We start from the raw sequence: 25,816 nt of genomic DNA on the forward strand, positions 1-25,816 counted from the left end.
GTTCCACTAGGTACTGCGAGGGATCAGCATCAGCTCTATCTTGGGTACCACTTTTCAAAGTGCTCATCAAGACGTGTTGGATGACCAAAACAGCGTGTGTCTATGTTGCACCAAACCTGAGTTCCACTAGGTGCTGCGAGGGTTCAGCATCAGCTCTATCTTGGGTACCACTTTTCCAAGTGCTCATCAAGACGTGTTGGATGACCAAAACAGCGTGTGTCTATGTTGCACCAAACCTGAGTTCCACTAGGTGCTGCGAGGGTCATCAGCTCTATCTTGGGTACTGCCCTCCCAAGTCCTCATCAAGACATGTCGATTGACCAAAACAGCGTGTGTCTATGTTGCATCAAACCTGAGTTCCAGTAGGTACTGCGAGGGTTCAGCATCAGCTCTATCTTTGGTACTGCACTTCCAAGTGCTCATCAAGACGTGTTGGATGACCAAAACAGCGTGTGTCTATGTTGCACCAAACCTGAGTTCCACTAGGTACTGCCAGGGTGAATAGACAGCAAGATTGAATGTTTACTTATTCACAGAAACTTGTTGTTAAATTGGGAATCGAATTGAAGGTGAGGTGGGTCAGAATCCAAAATTTTTATCACCGTGGTGGACAATAAGGTCCCTTTTTATAGAAGATGACACATTTTTCGATTATTTTTAGAAGGCATTGAAAATGATGTGGTGGACAGGTGGATGACACTTATTACAGGTGAATGATGACAAGAAACCAGGTTAACGGCAACGGACACAGGTTAATGACGCCTCTCGATAACCTGTCAATATTTTCATTGGAATTTGTACTTATTTCTCGATAACCTGCTTCTACTATCGATAACCTGGAGACAAAATATCTTTCACCTGTCCTTGATATCATTCACCTGAATTTCAAACGCCTATATCTTCTAAACTAATTGAAGGAATTGCTTCCCTTCCACATTTTCTAATTGTTTAAGTTGCCTTTTAAGGATCCCAATAAAAAAAAATGCGAAAATGCAAAATTTTTGAAAAACATAAACGTTAACCTGGCGGTGCCAACTTTTTGAGAAACGACCTTATTATATTTCGGATGTCATACATCTAGCTTAATAAATAAATATGAATGAGAGATCTTTCTATTAGACAACATAAAGGCTAAAGTTTACATATTTTATCAAGGGTCGTGCGGCAACGAGAAGTCGAGAACTCTGCGCGTCGCTAATCTACTTAAACTAACGCTATGCCAGTGAAAACACTCTCCTCTAACTTTTCAAACTTCATTAAAACTGCATATGCGCACGCCAAAAAATTCAAACAAGTTCGAAGAAAGTAATCAAGATTCACAGAGTCGTACTGCAACTACTGCGACTTCCCAAAAGATCTTATCTAAGCAACAACAACTAGCATTTTACAAAGTTCAATCCTGTTCTTGCTAAACTTTTCGACTGCTTTTGAAAAAGTGCATTACGAATTTCACGATAATATTATTATATTTCATTCGGGGAATTTATAATATGTCTACATATTTATTTATAATGTCTACATAGGTATACTCATTACGGTTACCAACGATAGATAAAACTTAAAACATAAATATTTTATATAATTAAATAATATCGTAATTTTATATTTAAGATTAATTATTATTGAATAGTTGTATTTTTAATTTTGTATTGACGTGCTTAATTTGAATAAAAATTATCTACATTACATTAAATTTTAATTCAGATCAAATCCAAATAAAAAATTAAATGTTTTGTATTACAACGAATTTTGTCATTGTCAGAGTTGTTTTGTGAAAACCTAAATGAAACCTTAAATCTATGTTCAATTTTTTTTTTACAAAATGTTTACTAATGGTGTAAGCTTGAATTTATGCTCAAGTACGCTTTTAAATAAGTAATATACATTTATAAATAATAGATGAGCGTTAATGAAATCCACATTGAAGCTGACTTAACACCCGGGGGTGTCAAAATAAAGTTTGAATTGCAGTAGTTAGATTGGAAATTCAAATCCCCGTCGAGAATAGCATATCAATTGGCTGTTCGAAAAATAAATGAAAGTTAGCACTTTTTACGTATAATTTGATCCATTAGCAGTATTGCCTACTCAATTTTGAATGCTATTTATCTTACATTTCATTTCTCAGCCTACTTCTGAAGAAGAAGAAGAGGAGGTTAACAATTTACATATCATTTTGTGTAGGTACGTATTGTACCACAGAAACTTCCAAATTGGGAAAATATTACACGTACTTGCGGCACATTTTTTTCTTGTTATAACAAAAGAATTCTTATTAAAGTGTTCGTTATGCATTAAGGCAATAAAAAAATGGTAATTTAATAGATTACATTTATTAAACTCGAATCTTTACATAAAATTCCGGATTCCACATTTTTGGATTAATTTTTGTTGCACGTTAACGTACTTACTCGTATTTATTGCACAAACTTAACAATATTTTCAACACACTTGCTCGTAACGTGGAATTTATTGAACCGCTTTTAGGCTCATAACCCTAGATATTACGCACGCGTGTTTTTTTATTATATTATCGCACTTGTGCGGTAATGTGTGATAACAGATCGAGTTAAGATGTAACTAATTGCTATTAATATGTATGGAGTGGGAGCCTTATTTAATTGGTCGAGTAGATTTTACAACAAGGCCTCGGGGCATAGCAGGCAGTATGACAGATTCTGGACTTTTACTGTTTTAACAATTAAAATTTGATTAATAGGTAATTTTCGTTTTGGCCTCGCAAATGTGTTGAAAAACGTCGTAATGAGACGCGTTGGTCATTACACACATCGGCTTTCTTATACACAATATCGCCTCGTGAGTAAAATGACCAACGTAACACACTTGTATCACAATGTACTATGTTCATTGTTCATGCATGCAAGTAGACCATAAAGGGAGAAAACTCATTTATTGTAAAATAAGTGTTACAAAATGAATACAAAACTAAAAAAATTAGCTACAACTAATAACTAAAGCTAAAAATTAAAAATGCCTATCAAAATTTTGCGCCCTTGGAAAGGTGCCCAATGTGCCCATCACGCAGGCAGCGTTCCAGCGCTGGATTGCTATGGCCAATCTTTGCGCGAGAAAGCTGCCCGCGCAAGGGTCACCTGTGGCCTGCCTTAGACGTTTGCTGAGCTCCTTGTGGAGCCCCCGAGCCCCCCTACCCCACGGACCTATTAGTGTCTCGACGCCGAAGGCTACAAATTCGTAGTGTGCGCCGAGACAACTATGTATATTTATTCACCAACAACTATATTCAGTAGACCATTGTTTACGTTATATTAATGCCAATTCATTTCATTCCAGATAGGGCAACTAACAGAGCTGCGATGGCAAACGACTGGTCAAAAAACTCAAGAGGGCAACAACATCGCAATACACGTCATTCCACCCGATGGCGAAGAAGACGACGAGTTCGTGCCGCCGCTGCGCGCGCGCACGCGGAGGAAGATGAGCACGCCGCTGAGCGCGCTGCCCGGCGCTGCCGACCGGCTGATCGGCATGCCTAGTAAGAGGGTTTTAGGTTTCATTTCCGCACACACATTGACAAAAAAGCAACCCTTATATACAGGCCAGTCAAATTAGTGTTTTCACAGGAATTAATTCCCAGCAAGCTGGAAATCGTTTTAAGTAATACCTTTATTTGATTCTAATTAGTGCAATCCAAGCTTGCTGCATTCCAAGAGTTGTAGAAAAAAAAATCTCTTGTCAGTTCTTGTAGTAAAAAACGGTACGTCCGCCGAAAATTTTGCTCTAATCGTGCTAAAAATTAACATCTAAGATCCGAAAAGTACCTTACTATGAATTCGTAGGTAGTCAAACATTGTAAAAAATGGTCGCTAATTTGAAACTCGTTTTTTTTCTTAAAATTGTGTTAAATTCCGATTTTTTTTTACCAGTGTCTGATCCACGACACCCATGCTGGAAGTGACATTGATTTTGACGAATGGTTACTTCTATATCGAGTGGTTTTGTCAATCCAAGGTAAACCGTATCTCCCGAGGCTCCTAAAATTTATCCACACCTCCTGGAATGGGGCAAACTCAGATTATACGCATTTAGGACCAAATGAAGGTATTAAAATGATTTCCAGCCTGCTGGGAATTCATTCCTCAAAAAGCTTTTTTGGATCTAATTTGACTGGTCTACGAGTATAAGAGAAGGCAGAGGACCACCAAACATGGAAATTGCTCCACCGACAAGAGTCATACTCTTAAATTAATGATGATGATGACGAGTATATAAATAAGTTGTTTCGTCGTGTTCTTTCTATACGTCCGGCCATCTGTCTGTCGGTATGACACATCACACAGACATATTTTACACGAAAACTGATATATTTTTCAAATTTACATATTAATGCAATCAAAGTGATTTAGTGATAATATAGGCTCGACCGTTATTGAGACCCGATATACTTAATTAATATCAAACTTACAATAAATAGTAACCTAAAATTAAAACCACCTACAAATAAAATTTATATACAGGGTGTCCCAGAATTCGACGTCAAGCCGTAAACGGATGATAGACCAAGTCATAACAGTTATCATAAAAATACAAAAAAAATCCAAATCATGTTCTTTAAAAATTATGGTCACTTTAAAAATTCACTAAAAAATCCACACCCTGTAATTATTCAATATTACACAATAATAAAAAAATTAGAATAAATTATGGAATTTGTAGTAACGAGAGTTAAAGAACCATTACAGGGTGTGGATTTTTTAGTGAAGTTTAAAGTGACCATAATTTTTAAAAAAACATGAATTGGTTTTTTTTTTGTATTTTTATGATAACTTTTGACTTGGTCTATTATCCGTTTACGGCTTGACGTCGAATTCTGGGACAGCCTGTATATATATATGTATATGTACCTATACACAAATCTTTCATTCACATGAGAATGTGTAATTTTAAAAGAAATAGTGTTTCACAAATGTAGAAAATGCTTTAACTTTTTGGAATGAGTTTGCATTTGTTACCGCTAGGCCGAAGACAAAATGATTCAATTTACGGGCGATTTAACAGCGACAGGGGTCGACCGGATCAAAACTTTTACGAAGGTTAAATGAGATCCGCCTACTTGAGGTCTTCAGGCGATGGATCGAAATATTTTTTTGGAAGATAAGAAAATGTACATACTTCAGCAATAAGTCAAGTTTTCGCAAGTGCAATGAAAACATTGTGTGTAACTCCGGGGGTAAGAATATTGTTACTCGAGTCTTTAATTCACTCGAGCCTAGCCTACGGCTGTCGTGAATTTAATACACTCTCATACAATATTCCACTTACCCCCCACGTTGCATAATGTACCAACTATACCAATTGTGGGTACTATAATTTTCAAATTTCGCACGTTTTTCTAACGTCATGTTCCTCACAGTCTTGCTGAGCCTGAATGGATTCAATTAAGAGCCTACAAATATGAGAGCACCGACCAATAAGTATTTCATGCTTTAAGTAAGCAGATGGTACATAAAGAACATCGTTAAACTTTTTATCTTCATCGTGAAGCGTAAAAATGGGCAAATTTACCTATACTCGTACGCTGAAAATGGACGCCGGTAATCAGATAATCACATACGTATTCCTTTTATTCATTCAAATATACATAAATTTGCTCAGTTGAAGTAACAACTCAGGGTACTTTGAAACTTAATGTGTTTTCCATTTCATAACGACAGCGGCCACTCGCGATTACGGATGAAACATGCAACGCATTAGCACTAATCGGCTTATCAATATAAAAGCAATTGCCGATCCCCGGAGCGCTTATGTATTGAAAGCGAAGTCGATCCTCGTAATGTAGGGTTACCATTACCAAACGTCATAAATTTTGGTCATTTGTCAGTACGAGGCTTGAATATGGAATTGCTAAGGTTTATTAAAAGTATTTTGTAATATTAGATACTAAAGTAACCTATAATAGGCCCCGTGCATGAACTAAGTATAGGAGGCAGCGTAGGATGAGGCGTAAATTTGTCGTTTATGCTTCCGATGTATCCCACAAGATGGCAGAACTTACTGTGCACAAGGAAACGTAAAGTGTCATTCTATGAAACTTGCTAACTATGTAAACAAAAGTCACTAGTAAATTCATCATTCAGAGACAATTTCAATATGGCGGTTTGTTTATATAGTTAGCAAGTTCCATAGAATGACACTTTACCGACGAGAACGGTAGATGGTAGCACTTACTTTGGCAATGTACATGTGCACGTATGTTTCAAATTCAGGCCACAAGATGGCAGACATTACGACTGCAACCAGCGAGTAGTAAACACGTAGCCTCGTCTATTGTTTAAAACTCTTATCTTTAACCGGCGGTCAATAAAACATCTGTTTCGTCAACGAGAAGGTGCAATTAAATTTGCACCTTAGCGACTATGGGGGAGGGTACAGATTTGAGTGACGGTGAAAACCTTGATCAGACACCAGAAAATAGTAACTTAGTGGAACAAAATAGCAATACAAGCCCACGTGATGAGAGTATGGAAGGCGGTCAAAACATGAATTCGAGCACAAAAAGAGGCCGAGAAGACAGCGAAGAGGAGCCATGGTGCATTGTAGGAAGAGACGGGAAGAGACGTAGAGAGGGAACAAACAGCCCAGTAAAGAATAAGGAGGAAGAAATCAAATATGAAGCATACATTTCGGCTGCAGAGGCTCTGCCTAAACAATTTGCTTTCGCCCGAATGATGCAGCAAAATAACATAGCGGACATCATAGAAATAAAATATATTAACCCAAATAAAATTTATGTCCACTTCGGGTCTGAGAGTGCTTTAGAAAAACTTATTACATGCCAAGCTATAAAAGAGAAAGCATGGAGTATAGTGAGAACTAGCGAGGTTGCTGCTTCTTATGGCGTAATTAGGCAGGTAGAACTGGATCTAACCGAGAAGGAGATTTTGGAAAGCATAGATGGCGGCGCCCAGCTATTATCTGTCAAGCGGTTAACTCGTCGATCGGAGGATGGCAAGTGGATAAATAGCGAGTGTGTGAGGTTGGGATTCAGGGGATCCTCCCTACCAGCTTATGTCCATGTATTTGGTATGCGCTTGATGGTTAAACCATACATATTTCCCGTGACACAATGTTCGAACTGCTGGAAATTTGGCCATGTGAAGAGACTGTGCCCGAAAACAAAAATTGTGTGTCCAAAATGTAGCAAGAATCATAACAATTGTGAGGTCACTAAGTATGTATGTGTAAACTGTACTGGGGATCACTTAGCGTTAAGTAAAATGTGTCCGGTTTACCTAAAAGAGAGGAAAATAAGGAGTATAATGGCAGATTTTAATGTTACTTATCGCAAAGCTTTGAGTATGTAGGTATGTCCCAGAAAGCCCTGTCAGGGAAATTAAAGACACCCCCGAAATTGAACTCAACAAATCAGATGCTTCCTTTCCAAAAATTCGCTTTAATTCGGAGAATCAAGAGCAAAGCCAAGATACGCTACCGACCCAAATTCCGAAGTCATACGTAGCAGTTGCCAAGCCCACCTCATCTAGTGCAAAGGAGAAGGCGTCCCCGAAGAAAAATGGGACCGGTAAAAAGAAACACAAGAAAACCAATCCTCGAAAAAATAAACATATAACATATGACACACAAACTGATGAGTCGGAAGGTAGCTGCATGGATGTAGACATTGAATCGAGTTCGGATACGAATAATAGTTTAGATATGAAGAAGGGAAAAAAGAAGGTTAATGAAGAAAGAAGAAAGTCAAACAAAGAAAAGAAGAGTGACAATATTACGCTGGAAAAAGTTATGGAGATGTTAAAGAACATATTTTGCAGTGAGAATAAGCCTGTTGTGGATAAAATTGTTTCAGTGGTCAAAAACGGTATTAGGTGGTTAGTTAGTTATGTGACCAAACACTTTTTTGACTTGCCTCCCTTGAGTCAATTCCTCGGCTGTGATGGCCAGTAACGTACACAAAAACAAAATTAACGTAATCCAATGGAACTGTCAAAGTTTGAAGAATAAATTAACATCATTTGAGCAGGTATTGTCTCGCGAGAAGGTTCATGTTGCAGCGCTGAGTGAGACTTGGTGCGATCAGGACCTGAACTTGAGAGTAAGTGACTATAATTTATTTCGAAGAGATAGGGTTGATGGCTATGGTGGCGTTGCAGTTTTAACACATAAATCTGTCAAATCACAAGAGCTTCGTTGTGTTTTATCTAACCCCGGTATCGAAGTTATCCGCGTCAAATTATTCAACTGTTCCCCTCTTGAATATATTATTTCAATATATTGCCCATCTTCGATTCAAACTACTCAAAGAGATTGGGATGAGTTATTTTCCTTATGTGACAGGAAAACGCTGTTGCTAGGGGACTTTAATGGTCACTATACTACTTACTTGGTCACATAAAATAGATAGTCGTGGAAGTCAAATATTCGATTCCTTACTTAGTCACGACCTAATAACCTTAAATGATGGATCTCCAACTAGGGTTCAACTTGTCAATAGTACGCTTAGAGAATCCGCCCCCGACATATCTCTTGTTTCGACTGACATAGCAATAAATTTTAACTGGAAAGTCAGTAATGAATCCCTTGGCAGTGATCATTTGATAATCCAAATGTCTACGGAATGCATGTCTAATCTAAAACCCACCAAAAAACGAAATTTAAAAAAAGCGGATTGGCTGTCATATACTGAGACTTTAGAGAAATCACTTTCTAACCTTACGATCCTTGATGACTGTCAAATAGCGTATGACCTATTTTTATGCGAAATTAACAAAGCGGCCGATTTACATATTCCTTTTGTTAAATACAGCCAGAATCCTAGTAGCAACTTTATACCTAAACCGTATTGGAATGCTACGTTGTCCAAAGCCGTAGCGGAACGTAGACTAGCACTAAGTACTTTTAGGAAAAACCCCACACCAAATAACCTCATCATTTTAAAAAATAGAATCGCCGCGGCACAGAGACTCATCCGGCAGGCTAGATATAAAACCTTTCATGAGTTTTGTACATCAATCGATAACGCAACATCATCTAGCGATATGTGGAAGAGAATGAAGTGGTTAAAAGGTCTTAAATGCAATAACAAATACGTAGATAACGACCGTTCTGTTTCATTACTTAATAGTTTGACGCCTGACTTTGTTTGCGGTGAAAAACCGGTCTTTACTTCTAATAATAGGATGTTAGGTGCCCCAATCACAATTCAAGAGATAGAAAAAAGTATTAAGACATCTGACACTGCTCCCGGGTTCGATGACATATCCTTTTCAATGTTGCGTCATCTTCCATCTGTAGGTAAAGATATTCTAAAATGTTTGTACAACAGGTTCCTTGCCCATGAGTTCGTTCCGAGACAGTGGCGCGATATATTCATTATACCGATCCCTAAACCAGGGCGTGACCCCAATTCCGTCTCATCGTTAAGACCTATAGCCCTTATGTCGTGTTTATGTAAAGTATTTCATTCGATAATAAACAAACGATTAGAGTGGTTTCTTGAGAAAAATGAACTATTCTCTGATTATACCCTGGGTTTCAGGAAGTCTAGGTCTTGTCTAGATAACTTAAGTTTTTTAGTAACATTAATACAAGCGGGTTTCGCGAAGAAACATGTATCCTTAGGTTGTTTTATTGACATAAACAATGCCTACAACAACGTTAACGTTAGGGAGCTGCTATTAATTTTGGATAGACTTGATGTGGGTAAGTCGATATGTAGCTACCTGTGGAACTTTCTAACATATAGGAACTTAAATATAAAACTAGAAAATTCTACTGTGTGCAGGAGGTCAGGCCAGGGTCTAGGACAAGGGGACCCGCTGTCTCCGTTGCTTTTTAATGTTGCCACAATTGAAATTTGTAAACTTGTAAATAATGTATATATTTCACAGTACGCAGACGATTTTGTGATATTTACTAGTGCGGCCAACTTACGCGACTCCATAACTACATTACAATCAGCAATTAATACCTTCACAGTTATATTATGCAATCTCGGGTTAGAAGTATCGTCAGAAAAAACGAAATTATGTTTGTTCAATTCTGGTAATAAGCCGATAGCTCACTGTATGGATATTAAAATTAATGACACATGTTTGGAAGTAGTGAGTACTGTTAAATATCTCGGTCTCTGGCTTGATCGTTCGTTACGATGGGGTAAACATATAACAGAGCTGTGCGAAAAATTAACTAAGTACATTAATTTATTTAAAGTACTAGCGGGCGCGGGGTGGGGTGTACATCATAAACATCTTAGACGGTTGTACATTTCTTTAATACGAAGCCGGATGGATTACGCTAGTTTCTTATATGACAGTAGCTGCAAAAATAACCTTGTTAAATTAGACAGGGTGCAGAATCAGGCTTTGAGAGTGATAGGAGGCTATATAAAAACAACCCCAATCCATGTTATGGAAGTGGAATTACACCTCCCGCCTCTTGAAATCCGTAGGAAATACTTAGCAGGAAAATTTTGTCTTAAAATGAAATCCTTTAATAACAGTCCCGTAAATACAACCCTAAATCATTTACATATTATACAAAATAGCAGGCACTGGAGGCGGAAAAAAATACCGTTACTCGTTACGTCACACAATCAATTAAAAGATATACCTATTCATTTTAATTTCTTTGTAGTTTTAAACAAAGTAAAGATAAACATGAATTAAACAAACAGTAGACTATTAGAAATGTTTACATTTAATACCTGGATCCATAGCATAGATTTAAGTAGCATTATATACTTCATTGACCCTTTTAAAAAAGCTAAACGAAAGTACGATAGGTTAGAAATAAATAAAATCTGCAGCGGGGCAATGGCGAAGTATTCTACATTTCATAAAATCTTTACAGATGGTTCCAAAGAAAAAAGTATCGGGGCAGCCTTTTTTGATGAAACAAATAGTTATCATATAAAATTTAAAATAAACTGTAATATTTCCATAATGCATGCCGAACTGATTGCCATTTCCGAAGCCTTATCTTACGCGAAATCCATAAATTCCAACAAAATTGTAATATTTACCGATTCTAAGAGTGCTTTGCAACATCTGGCTCGATGCACCTCGACTTTTCGAGGAGTACCGATAGCCTACACAATAATAAATTTAATTCTGGAATTGAAATCTATGGCAAAAGTTATAATATTGCAATGGATTCCGTCGCATGTAGGTATAAGTGGCAATGAGACAGCTGATGCATTAGCAAGACAGGCATGCAGCGATGGCATTGAATTTCACTTGCTGCCCCCATATAATGACTGTTTACACTTAGTCAAATTAAAGTGTCGTGAATTGTGGAAGGAATATTTCGACGAGAGATCTAGGGACAAAGGTATTTGGTATAAGACAATACAGCCACAACCCTTTAATTCTCCTTGGATTGATAATAGTGTGTTGTGTAGGCAGGATCTAGTTTTATTATTGAGATTGCGTTCTGGACACATTCCATTGAATAAGTTCGCCTACCTCATGCGTAAAGTAAATTCGGAATTATGCACCTTATGTAATCGCGTCGAGGATGTGTATCATATTTTAATGGAGTGTGTCCGAAATGAGCGACTTAGAAGACAGATATTTCATGACAATGACAGTTCCATTGGGTTATGTAATACCTACCTTTCGAACCCCATGTCTGAGGTTGTTGAAAAGGTATTAAATATTGTTAAGTGCGGTCTGAGGGACAGGAATGTGTGATGTAATTAAACTAGATGTAGCTATTTACTTTCTTTTAACTTTGTTAATTAAGTCTGTTTCTTATGGGGTGACATATTCGTTCAATCGAAAAAGCCCCTTAATAAAGAAAAAAAAAAAAAAAGATGGCAGACCATCCAACGCGCACGGTCCCTAATCCAAATACTCTTTATCTATTGTACAGGGGATTATGGGTAAACAAACAATCAGGAATTTAATCAACAATTTTTAAAGTAGGTACTTATTCGGGTAAACAAAAGAAAAACCCGATCCCATTGAGTAGGTAGGCACCCATAAAATTCCTCTTTTAAATGAGCCCCGACTGAAGAACTCGGAAAATATTTGGTGTGTGAAGATTTTTACACATGTAGTTTGAAATTTGAGGCGCCTGCTCTTTATCAATATTAATTAGACACGAGGTGAGTTATGGAACAGGCGTTGGTTGTCTCATTTAATTTTTTTATTAGATCTCTGCTTCTTTTTGGAACATGTTTAGAACAATTATTATGTTATACTCTTACCTAGAGTCGTCCAAGGGCAAAGCTAGCATACCAAGTGCCTTGAAGCTAATTTATGAGTTTTATGTCTAGTACTTACTAGTTAGTGCAGAGGCATAGGACTTTGTGAAAGATTTCGGTCGATGAGTCGGCAGACATTATATTGTGGTCCACATTTCGGATACCTGGTTTACCTGTTTCAAAAGACAACCTTTGGAACAGGCCACGTAGCCAAGATGCCAATCGCTTACGCTCCGTAGCGATCGAAACGCAACTGTCACTGTCGCGCTAATATGGAAGAGTGATAGAGAGACATAATGGTTTTCACTGTCGAAGCGATAGCGAGTGTAACCTTGGCTAGGCCGGCAGCTTAGAAACAGGGTGGTAATTGTAATTAAATTTGAGTAATTAAATGATAAAGATTTCTGAATTTCTAAAATATAGATCCATGAAGTGTCTGAAACTGTCCCTCATTAATCGCAAAACTTAAACGTATCTGTATTATTATTAAGTCCGAGTCATTGTCCCTAGAATATTCTCAAGAGCAATTAAAACTATTCACTTTGTGTAGGTACAATTCCCATCGGCGGCGGCGGGCTTGGTCCTCCTCAACCGCGGCAACACGCAGACGTGCGTCCGCTGGAATGGGGGGTCTATAGTTGACCTATCCTTCGCGACCCCTGACCTGGCAACGCGCGTTGCCGAGTGGCGAGTTTTGGAGGACGAAGAGACCCTCTCAGATCATTTATATATCCGCATGAGGGTCTACCCACTGCAGAGGGCCGCGCCGACCAGCCCTAACGGCCGACGTGCCGGGAGAAGGGGGTTCCCAAGATGGTCGTTGGCCCGCCTCGACAGAGAAATGGCGGAAGAGGCCGCCATCATCGAGGCGTGGAACGCTCCCCAGGCGGACCCAAGAGGAGTCGAGGAGAGGGCCGTCCACTTCAGAAGGTCCCTGGAGACGGTTTGTGACGCTTCCATGCCCCAGGCCCGGCCTGCCCGGGGCAAAAAACAAGTCTATTGGTGGACCCCGGAGATCGCCGCCCTCCGCACGGCCTCCAACAATGCCCGGCGGGCCTACACGCGGTGCAGAAGGAGGAGGCACACCGCTGAGGAGGAGGAGCTCCTCCGCACCGCATGGGCAGAGAAGAAGCGGGCCCTCCAGCAGGCCATTAAGAAGGCGAAGAACGAGGGGTGGGAGGAGTTCTTGGCAACCCTCAATAGGGACCCATGGGGCCGCCCTTACAGAATGGTGCGCAACAAAATGCAGAGCGCCCCACCCATGGAATCCATGGACCCAGAACTCCTCCGGAGAGTGGTTGAGGCCCTGTTTCCGGAGGCACCGCACTTTGTCCCACCGGCGATGGCCCCCCCAATAGTGGACCCAGTGGAACCTCTCGTCGTCGTCCCCATCACCGACGACGAGATAGAGTGGGCAATGGACCGGCTCAGGGGCTCGCGCAAAGCGCCGGGACCGGACGGAGTGCCAGGAAAAGTGCTTTTCCTGGCACTCAAGCACCTCGGGAACCGTCTCAAATCCCTCCTGGACGACTGCCTCAAGGAGGGGCGCTTCCCGGGATGCTGGAAGGAGGGGCGATTGTGCCTACTGAGGAAGGAGGGGCGCCCACCAGACTCGCCTGCTGGCTACCGTCCCATCGTGCTGCTGGATGAGGTCGGGAAGCTTTTCGAGCGAATCCTGGCCTCCCGTATACAGCAGCACCTAGTGGAAACAGGTCCGAACTTGCATGACAGCCAGTTCGGGTTCCGTAGGGGGCGGTCCACTATAGACGCGGTGGGCGCGTTGAGGGATTTCGGGCTACTTGCGGCAGGCCAGGGGGAGGGAGTGGTGGCGGTGTCATTGGACATCGCTAACGCGTTCGGGTCCCTTCCCTATACGGTCATAGGGGAGGCACTCCGCTACCATGGAGTGCCTCACTATCTGAGGCGCGTAATAGAGCAATACCTGACGGGGCGGGTAGTGCTCTATGAGCAGAGGGGTGTCCGGGGCGCGAGGGCCATGGTGTGTGGGGTCCCACAGGGGTCTGTCCTGGGTCCCCTCCTGTGGAACCTCGGTTACGACTGGGTGATCCGGGGGTCGCAGCTTCCACGCATGGTCACCATATGTTATGCAGACGATACACTGGTGGCCGTGCGGGGAAAGGAGCTGGAAGAGGTGCTCAGGAGGGCAGCGGTGGCGACCGAGCTCACGGTGCACCGCATAGGACTCCTGGGGCTTAGGGTCGCACTGCCGAAGACCGAGGCCATGGTCCTCGGGCGAACGAGGGCGTGGGGGCAGCTGCCGGAAGGCACTGCAGTGAGGGTGGGGGGCGAAGCTGTCCAGGTCAGGGCCCACATCAAGTACTTGGGCCTTGTCCTGGACAGAAGATGGACATTCGAGGAGCACTTTGCGAGACAGGCTCCTCGTCTCATAGGTGCTGCCTCGGCTCTGGGCCGCCTACTGCCTAATCTGGGGGGGCCGAATGCCCCATGTAGGCGGCTATATGCGGGGATCGTCCGGAGCATGGCGCTCTACGGAGCGCCAATTTGGGCCGGACGACTGACGGGACGCGCGAGGGCATTGCTCCGTCGGCCACAGAGGGTGGTGGCCCAGAGGATGGTGAGGGCCTACCGCACCACCTCTCACGCAGCAGCATGCCTCCTTGCCGGCACCCCGCCTTGGGAGCTGGAAGCGGGGGTGCTGGCGGACAGGTACCGGCTGAGGGCGGAAGCCAGGGGGCGTGGGGAGCTCCCAGACGCGGAGGAGGTTGAGAGGGTGATGCGGGGAGCCGCGGAGCGCCTACGAGAGAGGTGGCGGGAGGCCTTGGAGGATAGCCACTATGGAACCCGAACCATAGGGGCTATTCTCCCGGTAATGGACGAGTGGGTGGATCGGGGCAGGGGGGCCCTGACCTTTAGGGTGACGCAGGTGGTGTCCGGACACGGCTGTTTCGGACACTACCTGCACAAAATACAGAGGGAGCCGGGGCCTCAGTGCCACGAATGTGGCGCGGCGGATGATACGGCTCAGCACACTCTGGAAGAGTGTAATCGCTGGGCCGTGGAAAGAGCTTCCCTCAGGGCAGCGACGGGGGTGGCGGATCTCTCGCTACACAGCATAATAGCGGCGATGCTGGGTAGCGAGAGGAAATGGGAAGCGGTGGCCTCCTTCTGCGAAGAAGTAATGTCGCAGAAGGAGGAGGCGGAGAGGGAGCGAGAAGCGGCGGCTGACGCGCTTCCTCTCCGACGCAGGCGGCAGGGTCGAAGGCGAGGAGCGTATGCTCGCCTCGAGCCCTAGTGGGGCCAGTGGGTACCGAACCCGCATCGCATCGGCCCCACACACGTCGTAGGGGTGGGGATCAAGCGTTTCTGGTCCCCCCCTGCATTGTGAGGGTGCCCTGGCGACAAGCCGGGGCTGCCGGAGGGCGCTGTGGTGGAATGACCTCGATCCCAGTGCGCCCTCACGAACGGCAAAGAGGGTGAAACGCCGGAGTGGGTTTAGTGGGTAGGGCCAAATTCTCCCTCCCTCTCGCTAAGAGAGGGATAAGGAGCGGCGAGTCCCACACACTGTGCGTAAACGCATTCCCACTCCGTCAAAAAAAAAAAAAAAGGTACAATTCCCATAAGAAGTGACCCGTTAAACATGTTCTTGAGTATTAAACATAATAGATAGTTGTAACACTTTGTTTTCAATGATTTAGAATGCATAGCCCTATAAATCAGTCCGTCTATGCGTCGCGAGTCGCGAGCCATTTCGCTTTACTCAAAGTGAGTGGAAGTTATCAAAAGAAAAGAGAGGGTCCTCAGCTAAAAGTTGAATTGCCTAGGGATTTCAATTGATGACCTCCACATACTCCCTTAACCTTGCAGTCATGGGCAAAGTTTTTGGTAAGGTAGGTGTATATATGTTGGAGTTAAAGGTGAAACCGGGTCAAAACCGTAATTCAAATTCCGTGCTTGTCGTTTGATGGACGCCATGTTGCACTCAGTGCCGTACTAGATGATTTAAAGCGGTACCTATGTTATATGTATTATGATATAGCCGATAAAGGTATTTACCACAGAAGTATATAATGGTTTTTATATATTTACTGATGATCTTACACGTAAATCACCTAAAATCAATAAAATATGACTTAATGAAACAACCTCATAGTTTATGAATGACCGTCATTATTCAACGTCAACCAAGAGCCACTTCAAAGTACGTTTTTATACCTACAAACATCAACAATTCGAAAAATAGTTAAAAGAAGGTAATATAGCAAAGATAATATAGTGCGAAGATTAGGGGAAAGTATTGAAGACCACCAAGAATATATATTATTTTACAAAGGTGAAACAAAAGGAAGCCACGGAGTTGGCTTTATGGTTAAAAAATATTTAGAAAGAAACATTGAGGAATTCAAGGGGATATCAGAGAGAATAGCGGTTCTTAATATACATTTACCAGGATACAATAACAAATGGTCTATAGTCCAAGTGTATGCTCCCACAGAACAACATGATGAAAACGGGAAGGACATTTTCTATGACCAGCTTTCAGCAACCTTACAAGATACATGTAAAAACGTTATGGTGATAGGAGACTTTAATGGCAGGATAGGAACGCAAAGAACTGGAGAAGAAATGATAGTAGGCAAATTCGGACATGGCATCAGGAGCAAAAATGGAGAAAGGATGATTAATATGGCCCAAGAAAACAATCTGTCATTCATGAACAGTTTCTTCAAAAAACAGCCAAGGAACAAATGGACCTGGGTTTCGCCAGACGGATCATACAAGAATGAAATTGATTACATTGCAACTAATAATAGAAAAGTGTTCCAAGACATAAGCATTTTAAACCAGTTCAACTTTAATACCAACCATCGAATGGTGAGAGCAGCGATAGACAATAAAGAACCAAGAAAAAGTAGAAACAAATTCAATGCAGCAAAAAAAGTCATGAGCAACAATATTTATGTACACAACTCAAGAAATAACGCAGACGAATTATATAACACTCAGTTAAATGAAATTTATGGATCATTCAAGAAACCTATAAAAAACAAAATAGAAAAAATTGGAACAGAGACCAGGTCATTAATTGAACAAAGAAAGGAGATATTAAAATTAGGAAAAGACAGAAAAAATCTTAAGGATATTGCAGAATTAAGTAAAAAAATTAGTAATTCTATTAAAAAGGACCAAATGAAAAGAAGAACAGCTGTGTTAAACCACCATATCAAAAAGACTGGAGGAGTCAAAAAAGCCTTAAAAGAATTGACACAAACAAAACAATGGATACCAAATCTTAAAAATAAAACAGGAAAGCAAGTAAGGACAAGAAATAAAATAATTCAAACAGCAACTGATTTTTATAAGAATCTCTACACAGCAGAAGAAAGCACCCCGATCTCTAGTATAACTCTAGTAGACGACGAGACTGAGTTCATACCACCATTTCTTCAGTCAGAAGTAGAAAAAGCGGTTAGCACTCAAAAAATCGATAAGGCACCAGGACCAGACCAGATAACAAATGAGATGATCAGACATTCTATAACTACTCCGGAAAACTTGAGAAAACTCACAGAGATATACAACACCGTTTTAAGTGCGGAACTTATACCATCTCAATGGACCAAAAGCGTCATTATATTACTACATAAAAAAGGAGACAGAAGCATGATTGAAAACTATAGGCCCATAAGCCTTATGTCTAATATCTACAAAGTGTTCTCTAAATTGCTGCTAAATAGAATAGAAAGTGTACTGGATGAAGAACAACCCATGGAACAAGCTGGCTTTAGAGCAGGATTCTCAACTGTCGATCATATGCATGTTATAAAGCAACTTATAGAGAAATGCCAAGAATACGGAAAGGCTTTGTACATTGCATTTGTGGACTATAGCAAAGCATTCGATTCAATCAACCATGGTTCGCTTTGGAAAGCTCTAATCCGGCAAGGAGTGCCAAAAAAATACATACGCTTGATTAAAAACATATATTCGAATAGCACAGCACAAATAAAATTAGAAACACTTGGCGAAGAGTTTCCAATAGCTAGGGGGGTAAGACAAGGAGACCCATTGTCACCTAAACTATTCTCTGCCTTACTGGAGGATATATTCAGAGACCTTCAATGGGATACACTTGGCATAAATATCAACGGCTGGACACTTAACCACTTGAGGTTTGCTGACGATTTAGTCCTGGTAACTGACAACGCTCAGACGCTCCAACACATGCTGCAACAGCTGACAGAGGCAAGCAGAATAGTCGGACTTACCATAAATAAATCAAAAACGAACATAATGACAAACAGAGAAGAAAGGCCCATAATAGTAGACAATGAAAATATCGAATATGTACAGAACTATACTTATCTAGGACAAATTATATCATTCAGAGACCAGACAACTTTAGAAATAGAGAGAAGAGTATCAAGTGCTTGGAAAAGATTCTGGTCGCTTAAGGAGATACTTAAAAGTAATCACTTTCCAATGTCAGCTAAGAAAAAAGTTTTCAACTTGTGTATCCTCCCATGTATAACCTATGGCTGCCAAACTTGGGCACTGACTCAGAAACATCTCCAAAAGCTTAGAACCTGCCAAAGAGGAATAGAAAGAAGTATGATGAACATCACATTAAAAGATCGTAAAAGAGCAGATGAAATAAGAGCAAAAACGAAAATAGAAGACGTAATCAAGAAAGTAAGAAAGTTAAAATGGCAATGGACAGGCCATATGACACGGGATAGTAAGGAAAAATGGACCAAAATAATTACAGACTGGCAACCACGAGACGGTAACAGAAAAAGAGGTAGACCAATTAAAAGATGGATGGATGACATCAAGTCGATAGGGGGCGCCACCTGGTCCAGAAAAGCCATTGATAGAAAGGAATGGAAGCAGCTGGGAGAGGCCTATGTGTCAGATGACACGCTGAACACTAATCCGGTGAATACGATGTGTTAGTTTTTAAGTAAATTTGTTTATATATTTTTTGTAATACTGTTTTAGTTTTTGGCAATAAAAGGCTATTATGATTATGATTATGAATATAGCAAATAACAAACCCCGGTGGCTAACAACTTTATCGAAAAACTGTTAGGTAAATATAACCCATCACACAGTGCTTATTAAACGTAGGTATTTATTTAGATCCGTTACAGCTAAACAAAATTTCACTGAACTCAGTAAATGTATTAACGCAACTCAATAACTCTGCGCCATAATTTTTTTTTTTTTTATTATTATTATGAATGGGCTTACTCATGGCCACAGACTAGCCGAGGCGTAGACGTGGCCTACGATGGAGCGAGCTCGCCCAGAAGGTGCCTGTTCACTCTTGATTTGAAGGTTGCCGGGTTATAAGAACACGGAAATATAGACGCCGGCAAGGAATTCCATTCCTTGGCAGTGCGCATAAGGAAAGTAGAAGCAAAGCGCTTCGTGCGAATTGGTGGAATATCTACCAAGTAAGTAATTTGAATATATACCTAAATTAATCAATAAATTTGTAAAGACATTAAAATATTTAACGACTAGGTACTTTCCAATAGGTAACGACTTTAATGGATTTCTTTCTACCAGCTTTTTAAGTTGATATTTAGTCCGATAAGGAGGCATGAAATTTATTATTACTACTTAGTACTCGTGGGAGGTAGGCCATTGCTGACTAAAAATAGGTTTGAATTATTTAATTTTCATGCAAAATAATCTAATGCGTATTAAAATCATATCAGAATACCCACCTCTGTAGTACCTAAAACAATGCAACCCGATATTAATTAAAATCGCTCCTGGGAGTTGTTGACTGTGCGAAAAAGTACTTGAATCTGTTCAAACACTCAAAAGTAAAGCAATAAGCAAACTGATCCAAAGCTTGTAGTAAAATGAGTTTGCCACAAAATTGCGCGGTTTGTGTTTATAGATTACATTTAGCTATATGACTATTATTTTCCCGATGACCATTTCGAAATGTACCTAGAGGCACAGAATAAATAATTGTACTAGGTAAAGAAGATTCACTCTTAATCGCGTCTGTTACGATTAGGACAGATATAACATGACGCGCCACGCGCGGCTTATGTGGCTAGCCGCCAAAATTGGTGTGGGACGGATGTAGCTACCTGTTGCAAAGCAACGAAATCGCGGAGTGAGCCACGCCTGCTAGAGGGAAGGTCTAGTGGAGTGAAATCATATTCATAATTTGAACACTGAGACAGTATACCCGGCAAGAAAGTTAGGTGAATAAGAATACACACAGCAACATAGAATAGGTAGAAAACATTCTGAGCTAAATCCTTCTAGAAATCCTTTTGTCAAACTTTCTTTTTTAATTCTTGTTAAATGTCCTTTAAGTAAACTAAGCTAATTTAAAATTTAAAGGCACTTTCCCTCCAGGGCCCATTCATATTTGCCGCTCTGTATATACAGGCTCATTTAGACGATGCGAGACCTCGCATGCGAGTTTCATTACATTGCAGGTTTTGATCGGTCGGTTGCATTAGACGTACGTTAGTTACGTAACTAATAGTCCGCAATGTAACTAAAATCGCATGCGACTTATATGTCCCCGAGCAAAGTGTGTGCTTATCAAATCCTGACCTGACTCAGGCAAATTTGCTATGATGAAGGCATCAAAATTGAAGTGAACTTATTTACTGTGCAGATGCTCAGCGCAATACGCCATCTCGGTCTCTCTCGCCGCTGGACCGCACGAAGCGGCGCTTCAGCACCATGGTGTCGTCGGCTGCGGCCGCGGCCGTGTCGCGCCGGCTGTCCGCGACCATCGGCTGGTGTCTCGCGACGCCCACGCACGTCAAGCCTCAGATTGTGCGCCAGGGTCGCGCGCTGTGTCTACAGTATATTAAGACGCAGATTCGGAGGTCGTCCATGTGTGCTAATAAGGTATTTTTATAGTAACTTAGTGCTCAAAGCGCTCTTACATTTCGGCGTTTAGCGCGTTTAGGTGCAGGCCGTACGAGCTCAGTATGCCGATTCCTTCTACCACATTTTCCCTCTCGCTCGCATTACAATGATCGATTAAACAATCTTGATCCTTCGTGAAGCATATTGAAAACAACCATAACAACACTAACTAGATAGTACTCAATGTCTGATGATGGAGCTGGATGGTGGCCACGGGTACCAGTCAGCCATGCAACTAAACCACTTCGTATTTGGAGTTTGGACTCGTTTGTTTCGACTCAACAAGATCTTTGACACAAGGTGTATTCAGGGTCTGATGATGGAGCTGGGTGGTAGTCACTGGTAACACTTCGTATTTAGGCTCATTTGATTTGTCTCAACAAGATTGTTCATAAAAGATAGTACTCAGGGGATGATGATGGCGATGGTAGGTGGCCACAGGTACCAATCAACTAGCTCCATCTTCATCTTCTTAATAGACGGCGTCTTCATTGCTGAAGGTCGTGTCTAGTTTGAAGAGTTTCCTGCGCGATGTACCATGCTTTTCCAAGTGTTCCTGTCCTCGGCGATCTTAATAGCTTCAGGTATTGGCAAACCGGTGATGGTTTTTATCAAGTCTGACCACCGGGTAGGCGATCGACCGCATCCTCGTTCCCCTTCGACCTTACCAACTACCATCATTTTTTCTAAGCTATCCGGGTCTCTACGAACGACGTGTCCGAAATACATAGCTCCATCATCAGACCCTGAATACCACTTTGTTGAGACGTATCAAATGAGCCCAAACTGAGATCGCACGGCCTGCCGCAGCGCGTGAAATACCTAAACTCGCTCAACGCCGAAATGTAAGAGCGCTCTTAAGAAGATTTTCGTAGGAATTCACACTTGTATTAAAGAGAAAATTGAATTCGTTTTACTTTGATTTTCTCTTTCTGAAAGGGATATAGGTACATACTTGTATATGCATAAGGGATATATGTATAACTGACTAACTGTACGTATTCCTAAAGTAAGGTTAACGTACTGGTGCTCGACGCGGTCCCAGTACATGTCATATCATGGTATAATAATATACTCCGCCTGGTACTCTCTTCCCGTCTTTTCTAGGTCACCTGACTGACACAAGCCTACGTCATCATGCGACAGCGCTATATGATAATATGCGATAGCGCTATATATAGCGGCCATGTTATTGTGACGTAGGCTTGTGTCACTCTGGGAAGAGAAGACCATATTTTATTAGACTATGACTATGACTATAGAGGTGACAGCAAAGTGTCATCTATTGGGCATTAGCATGTCGAGCACTAGTACGTTTACTTTACAGGATATTAATAATACAAAACATTCACCTTTAGCTTAATAGACTTCTCAAAATTTACAAATAAGAGCTCACAAGTCAGTGCTTCACGCGATTTTCGTAAACTACTATATATCAGAAAAAAAACATTACTAATTTAAAAAATCATTTTTCTAACATCTAAATTTATATTCCTAAATATAAGAAGACGCTCTTACTGGAACAAGTACTCATTGTTTCCAATAATGAGCATAAAGTATCGAATTTCATCCAGGAATATTATCAATTTTGCATTATTTAGACTTTTCTAATGAGAGCGCTCTTAACCGCTTGGTAGTATCATCAATATAATTTAGCGCTTATATTGAAAATAAGTTAAATATTGTAAACGGATAAGACGAGGAATGATAAAACTTAAGACAATATCAACAGTGGCGGATTGGCCTTAAGGCACAGTAGGCCCGGGCCTAGGGCGGCAAGATATTTAGGGGCGGCAAATTGTGACAAAAAATTCGCTGATGGTAACAAGAAATAACTAAAAATGTTGTCAATATTATGGGTGCCTTGAAAGGGGCGGCTATAGGGCCTGGGGCCTAGGGCGGCAAAGACTGCAAATCCGCCACTGAATATCAATAGGTTCTAAAGCAAGGTAGATGGTAGATTAGATTAGATTGGAAAGTGGCGCACTTAAATGGAATCCATACGAAAATAAATATATTATGCTAATTGAAAAAATACAGAATAAATTTCTTAGACACCTATATCTCAAAAACTATGGGGTATATCCATTTTACCCTTTGATGTACCCAACACTTTTTGTCCTAGGTATGGTTGGGTACATCAAGTTAGAGGTGAGAAGAAATTTAGCACTGGCTACATACGTTTTTAAAGTATTAAGGGGGATAATTCACAACCCGGAAGTACTTGGTTCACTGGGACTGTTGGTGCCTCTAGGGCCTCGAAGGCGGGCGCCGCGCCTGTTTGCGCGCCCGACTGCACGCACTAATTTACTTGCCAAAGCGCCCATTGTCAGGGCAATAGTAATATTGAACGAAGTCTCCGCCAAAATAGATATATTTAACTGCACTCTGAGTGAATTCACAAAGATAACAAGCTGGAAATTATGCTATCAGCCAAATATTTAGTTATACTGTAATAATATTTTTAAGTAGGTTGTAAAATGTTAATTATTTAATTTTGTCTAAATTGTAATAATAATCTTTGTGTATAGTACATTGTAGGAGAGGACGGAAAATCGCTAAAAGATGGACGAGTGAGTTCGAGGGCCGACACGTTAGTGGAGGCCCTCGAATAATACGAGTCCATCTTTAGCGTTTCCGGCCGAGGCATTACATAGTGCTTTTCACGACTACTGCGAGGAAATAAGAAAACATTTGCATAACTATAAGTACTAGCCCGCGATTTCTCTGGTAGCAAATTACTAGCCACTGCCTGTACTGTCTCTTGAATTTCGGTAGGCGTAAGAATATCATTTTCTTCACTAGAAGAACTCATTTTTATAGCGAGCGTAGATACGCGTTTCTTATATTTTTTAGTCAAACATAATTTACACTATCCAATTCAGTAGGTATTTTCAGATCCCGCCTTTTTTTACTTTTTTTACCACTTTTAAGAGGCGTTTTTCTGTTATTTGCTTCAAACCGACTCTAAAATTAGAAGCGTTTTTGCTAATAAAACCACAAACAGCTACAAAAGTAAAAAACGCCTTAAGACGAAACAGGACGTCAGCCCGATCTCAGTTTTGAGATTTTGAGGTGAATATCGCCGTCGCGCTGACGGGGGCGGCGCTGCGTAGTGAAGGACTATCCCTGTGTGTGTGGTGCGCGCACACAGACGCACACGTCATTTGCCTTCACGGGCCTCGCGAAGCGGTCGGCCCGGTATAGCTTTGCTACACCTAGTTCTTTTCTTATAGTACAAACTTATTCTTCGGTGGTAACTCGTTAGCTCGCTACCGCCACTAAGCGTTTACTTATTTGATTCGGTCAAATTGTGTTTTTTGAAAAACTAACTATAGCCAGTATTTTATGAATGTAGTATGATACCTTTGGGTATGGTGCTTTACGCACACTAGCGTCCTACCCCCTCCCCCTGACGCAATCCCCCCACCCCTTTTAGCATGAAATAAGTCCCGGTTGGCAGTTATATTTTTATTTTAGGGGTCGGGACACTAGTGTGCGTAAAGCACCATACCCCAAGGTATCATACTACATTCATTGAATGCTGGCTATAATTTGTTTGTCTTCCCCATACATTAGAACACAATTTGACCGAATCATATTCCCTGTTATTGTGATTTAACTTCTTGGCTTTAGGTACCTAACTGAATTCAATATCCGTCTACAACCTGCAATCAAATTAAAATCTTAATAACTGTTTTATTAGTGGTCCGATATTTAGGGTTGCGTAGTCACCAAAGAAACCCTTATTGTTTCGCCATGTTCGTCTGTCTGCCTGTCTGTCCGATCCGAGGCTTTGCTTCGTGATCGTAAGTGCTAAAAAGCTGCAAGTTGGCAACTTATTGGCATGGATACATGAATCACGCATTGCGACGGAACGGTAAAATAAAAACTATTAAAAAAGAATTGCAGACCTGAGACCTCCCATACAATGTTCGATACCTTTGGGTTCAATTGGCGTAAAGGACAAAATGCTATTTTTCAGGAGACAGAGATTTTTTTTAAATGTTGATTTATTTTTGTTGTTTATGGAGCTATATTTTTGATGTGTATTAAAAAAGTACTCAAAATGTTGGTCTCTTTAACTGAATTAGCAATCATATGTATAAATTAAAAACGGAAGAAGTTAATGTCCTATAGAATTGGTCAAAAACACTATGAATGTCCTTTACACCCATGCTGCGTTTTTTGATAATATAGTGTATCTTGTTTAGTAGGGTCGTAAGTGACATTCTGAGACTATTTTATTCCAAATTCGGGGTGTATTAGTTACTAGCCACGGTACCTACACATGTTAACTGTTTTCAGCATAGTTTATAACGAAGCTTAAAAATGTATCAAACGGTAGTTAATGATGCTAGGTATAACCCGATTAGGTACAGTTTTTATTAATATTTTTCTAATAATATAGTAAAAGAAAGCACAATATTTTGAACCAATTATTTACTAAAAATAATTGGTTCAAAATATTGTGCTAATACAAAATAATTACTTGCTCACAAAGTAGCTAATATTCGGGAATGAAGGTAAATTAAATGTCCCAGTGCTTAACACTAGCCGCCTTTAATCATAAAATGACAGCCTTTAGTCATAACAAGGAAAGTATAAGATCAGCTAACGATGATAAGAATTAGCATATCAAGCATTTGGAACGTTTTTAGTGAATAAAAGACTATAATTCTATATTTTCAATTTTTCACGATGTCTTATTTCAAA

The 25,816-nt window shown here is 40.9% G+C and overlaps 1 protein-coding gene across 1 annotated transcript in view; it reads left to right on the plus strand.

Moving 5' to 3' along the window:
* The window catches only part of LOC134663735 (uncharacterized), a 118,479-nt gene that overhangs the window by 83,037 nt on the left and 9,626 nt on the right, over positions 1–25,816 (plus strand). The window contains exons 2-3 of the mRNA XM_063520201.1: positions 3,313–3,514; positions 20,841–21,079. Of these exons, the coding sequence (XP_063376271.1) occupies positions 3,313–3,514; positions 20,841–21,079 (441 nt within the window). The remainder of the gene's footprint in view (positions 1–3,312; positions 3,515–20,840; positions 21,080–25,816) is intronic.

Source organism: Cydia fagiglandana, chromosome 4, assembly GCF_963556715.1.
Source record: "Cydia fagiglandana chromosome 4, ilCydFagi1.1, whole genome shotgun sequence".
Classification (NCBI taxonomy): domain Eukaryota; kingdom Metazoa; phylum Arthropoda; class Insecta; order Lepidoptera; family Tortricidae; genus Cydia; species Cydia fagiglandana.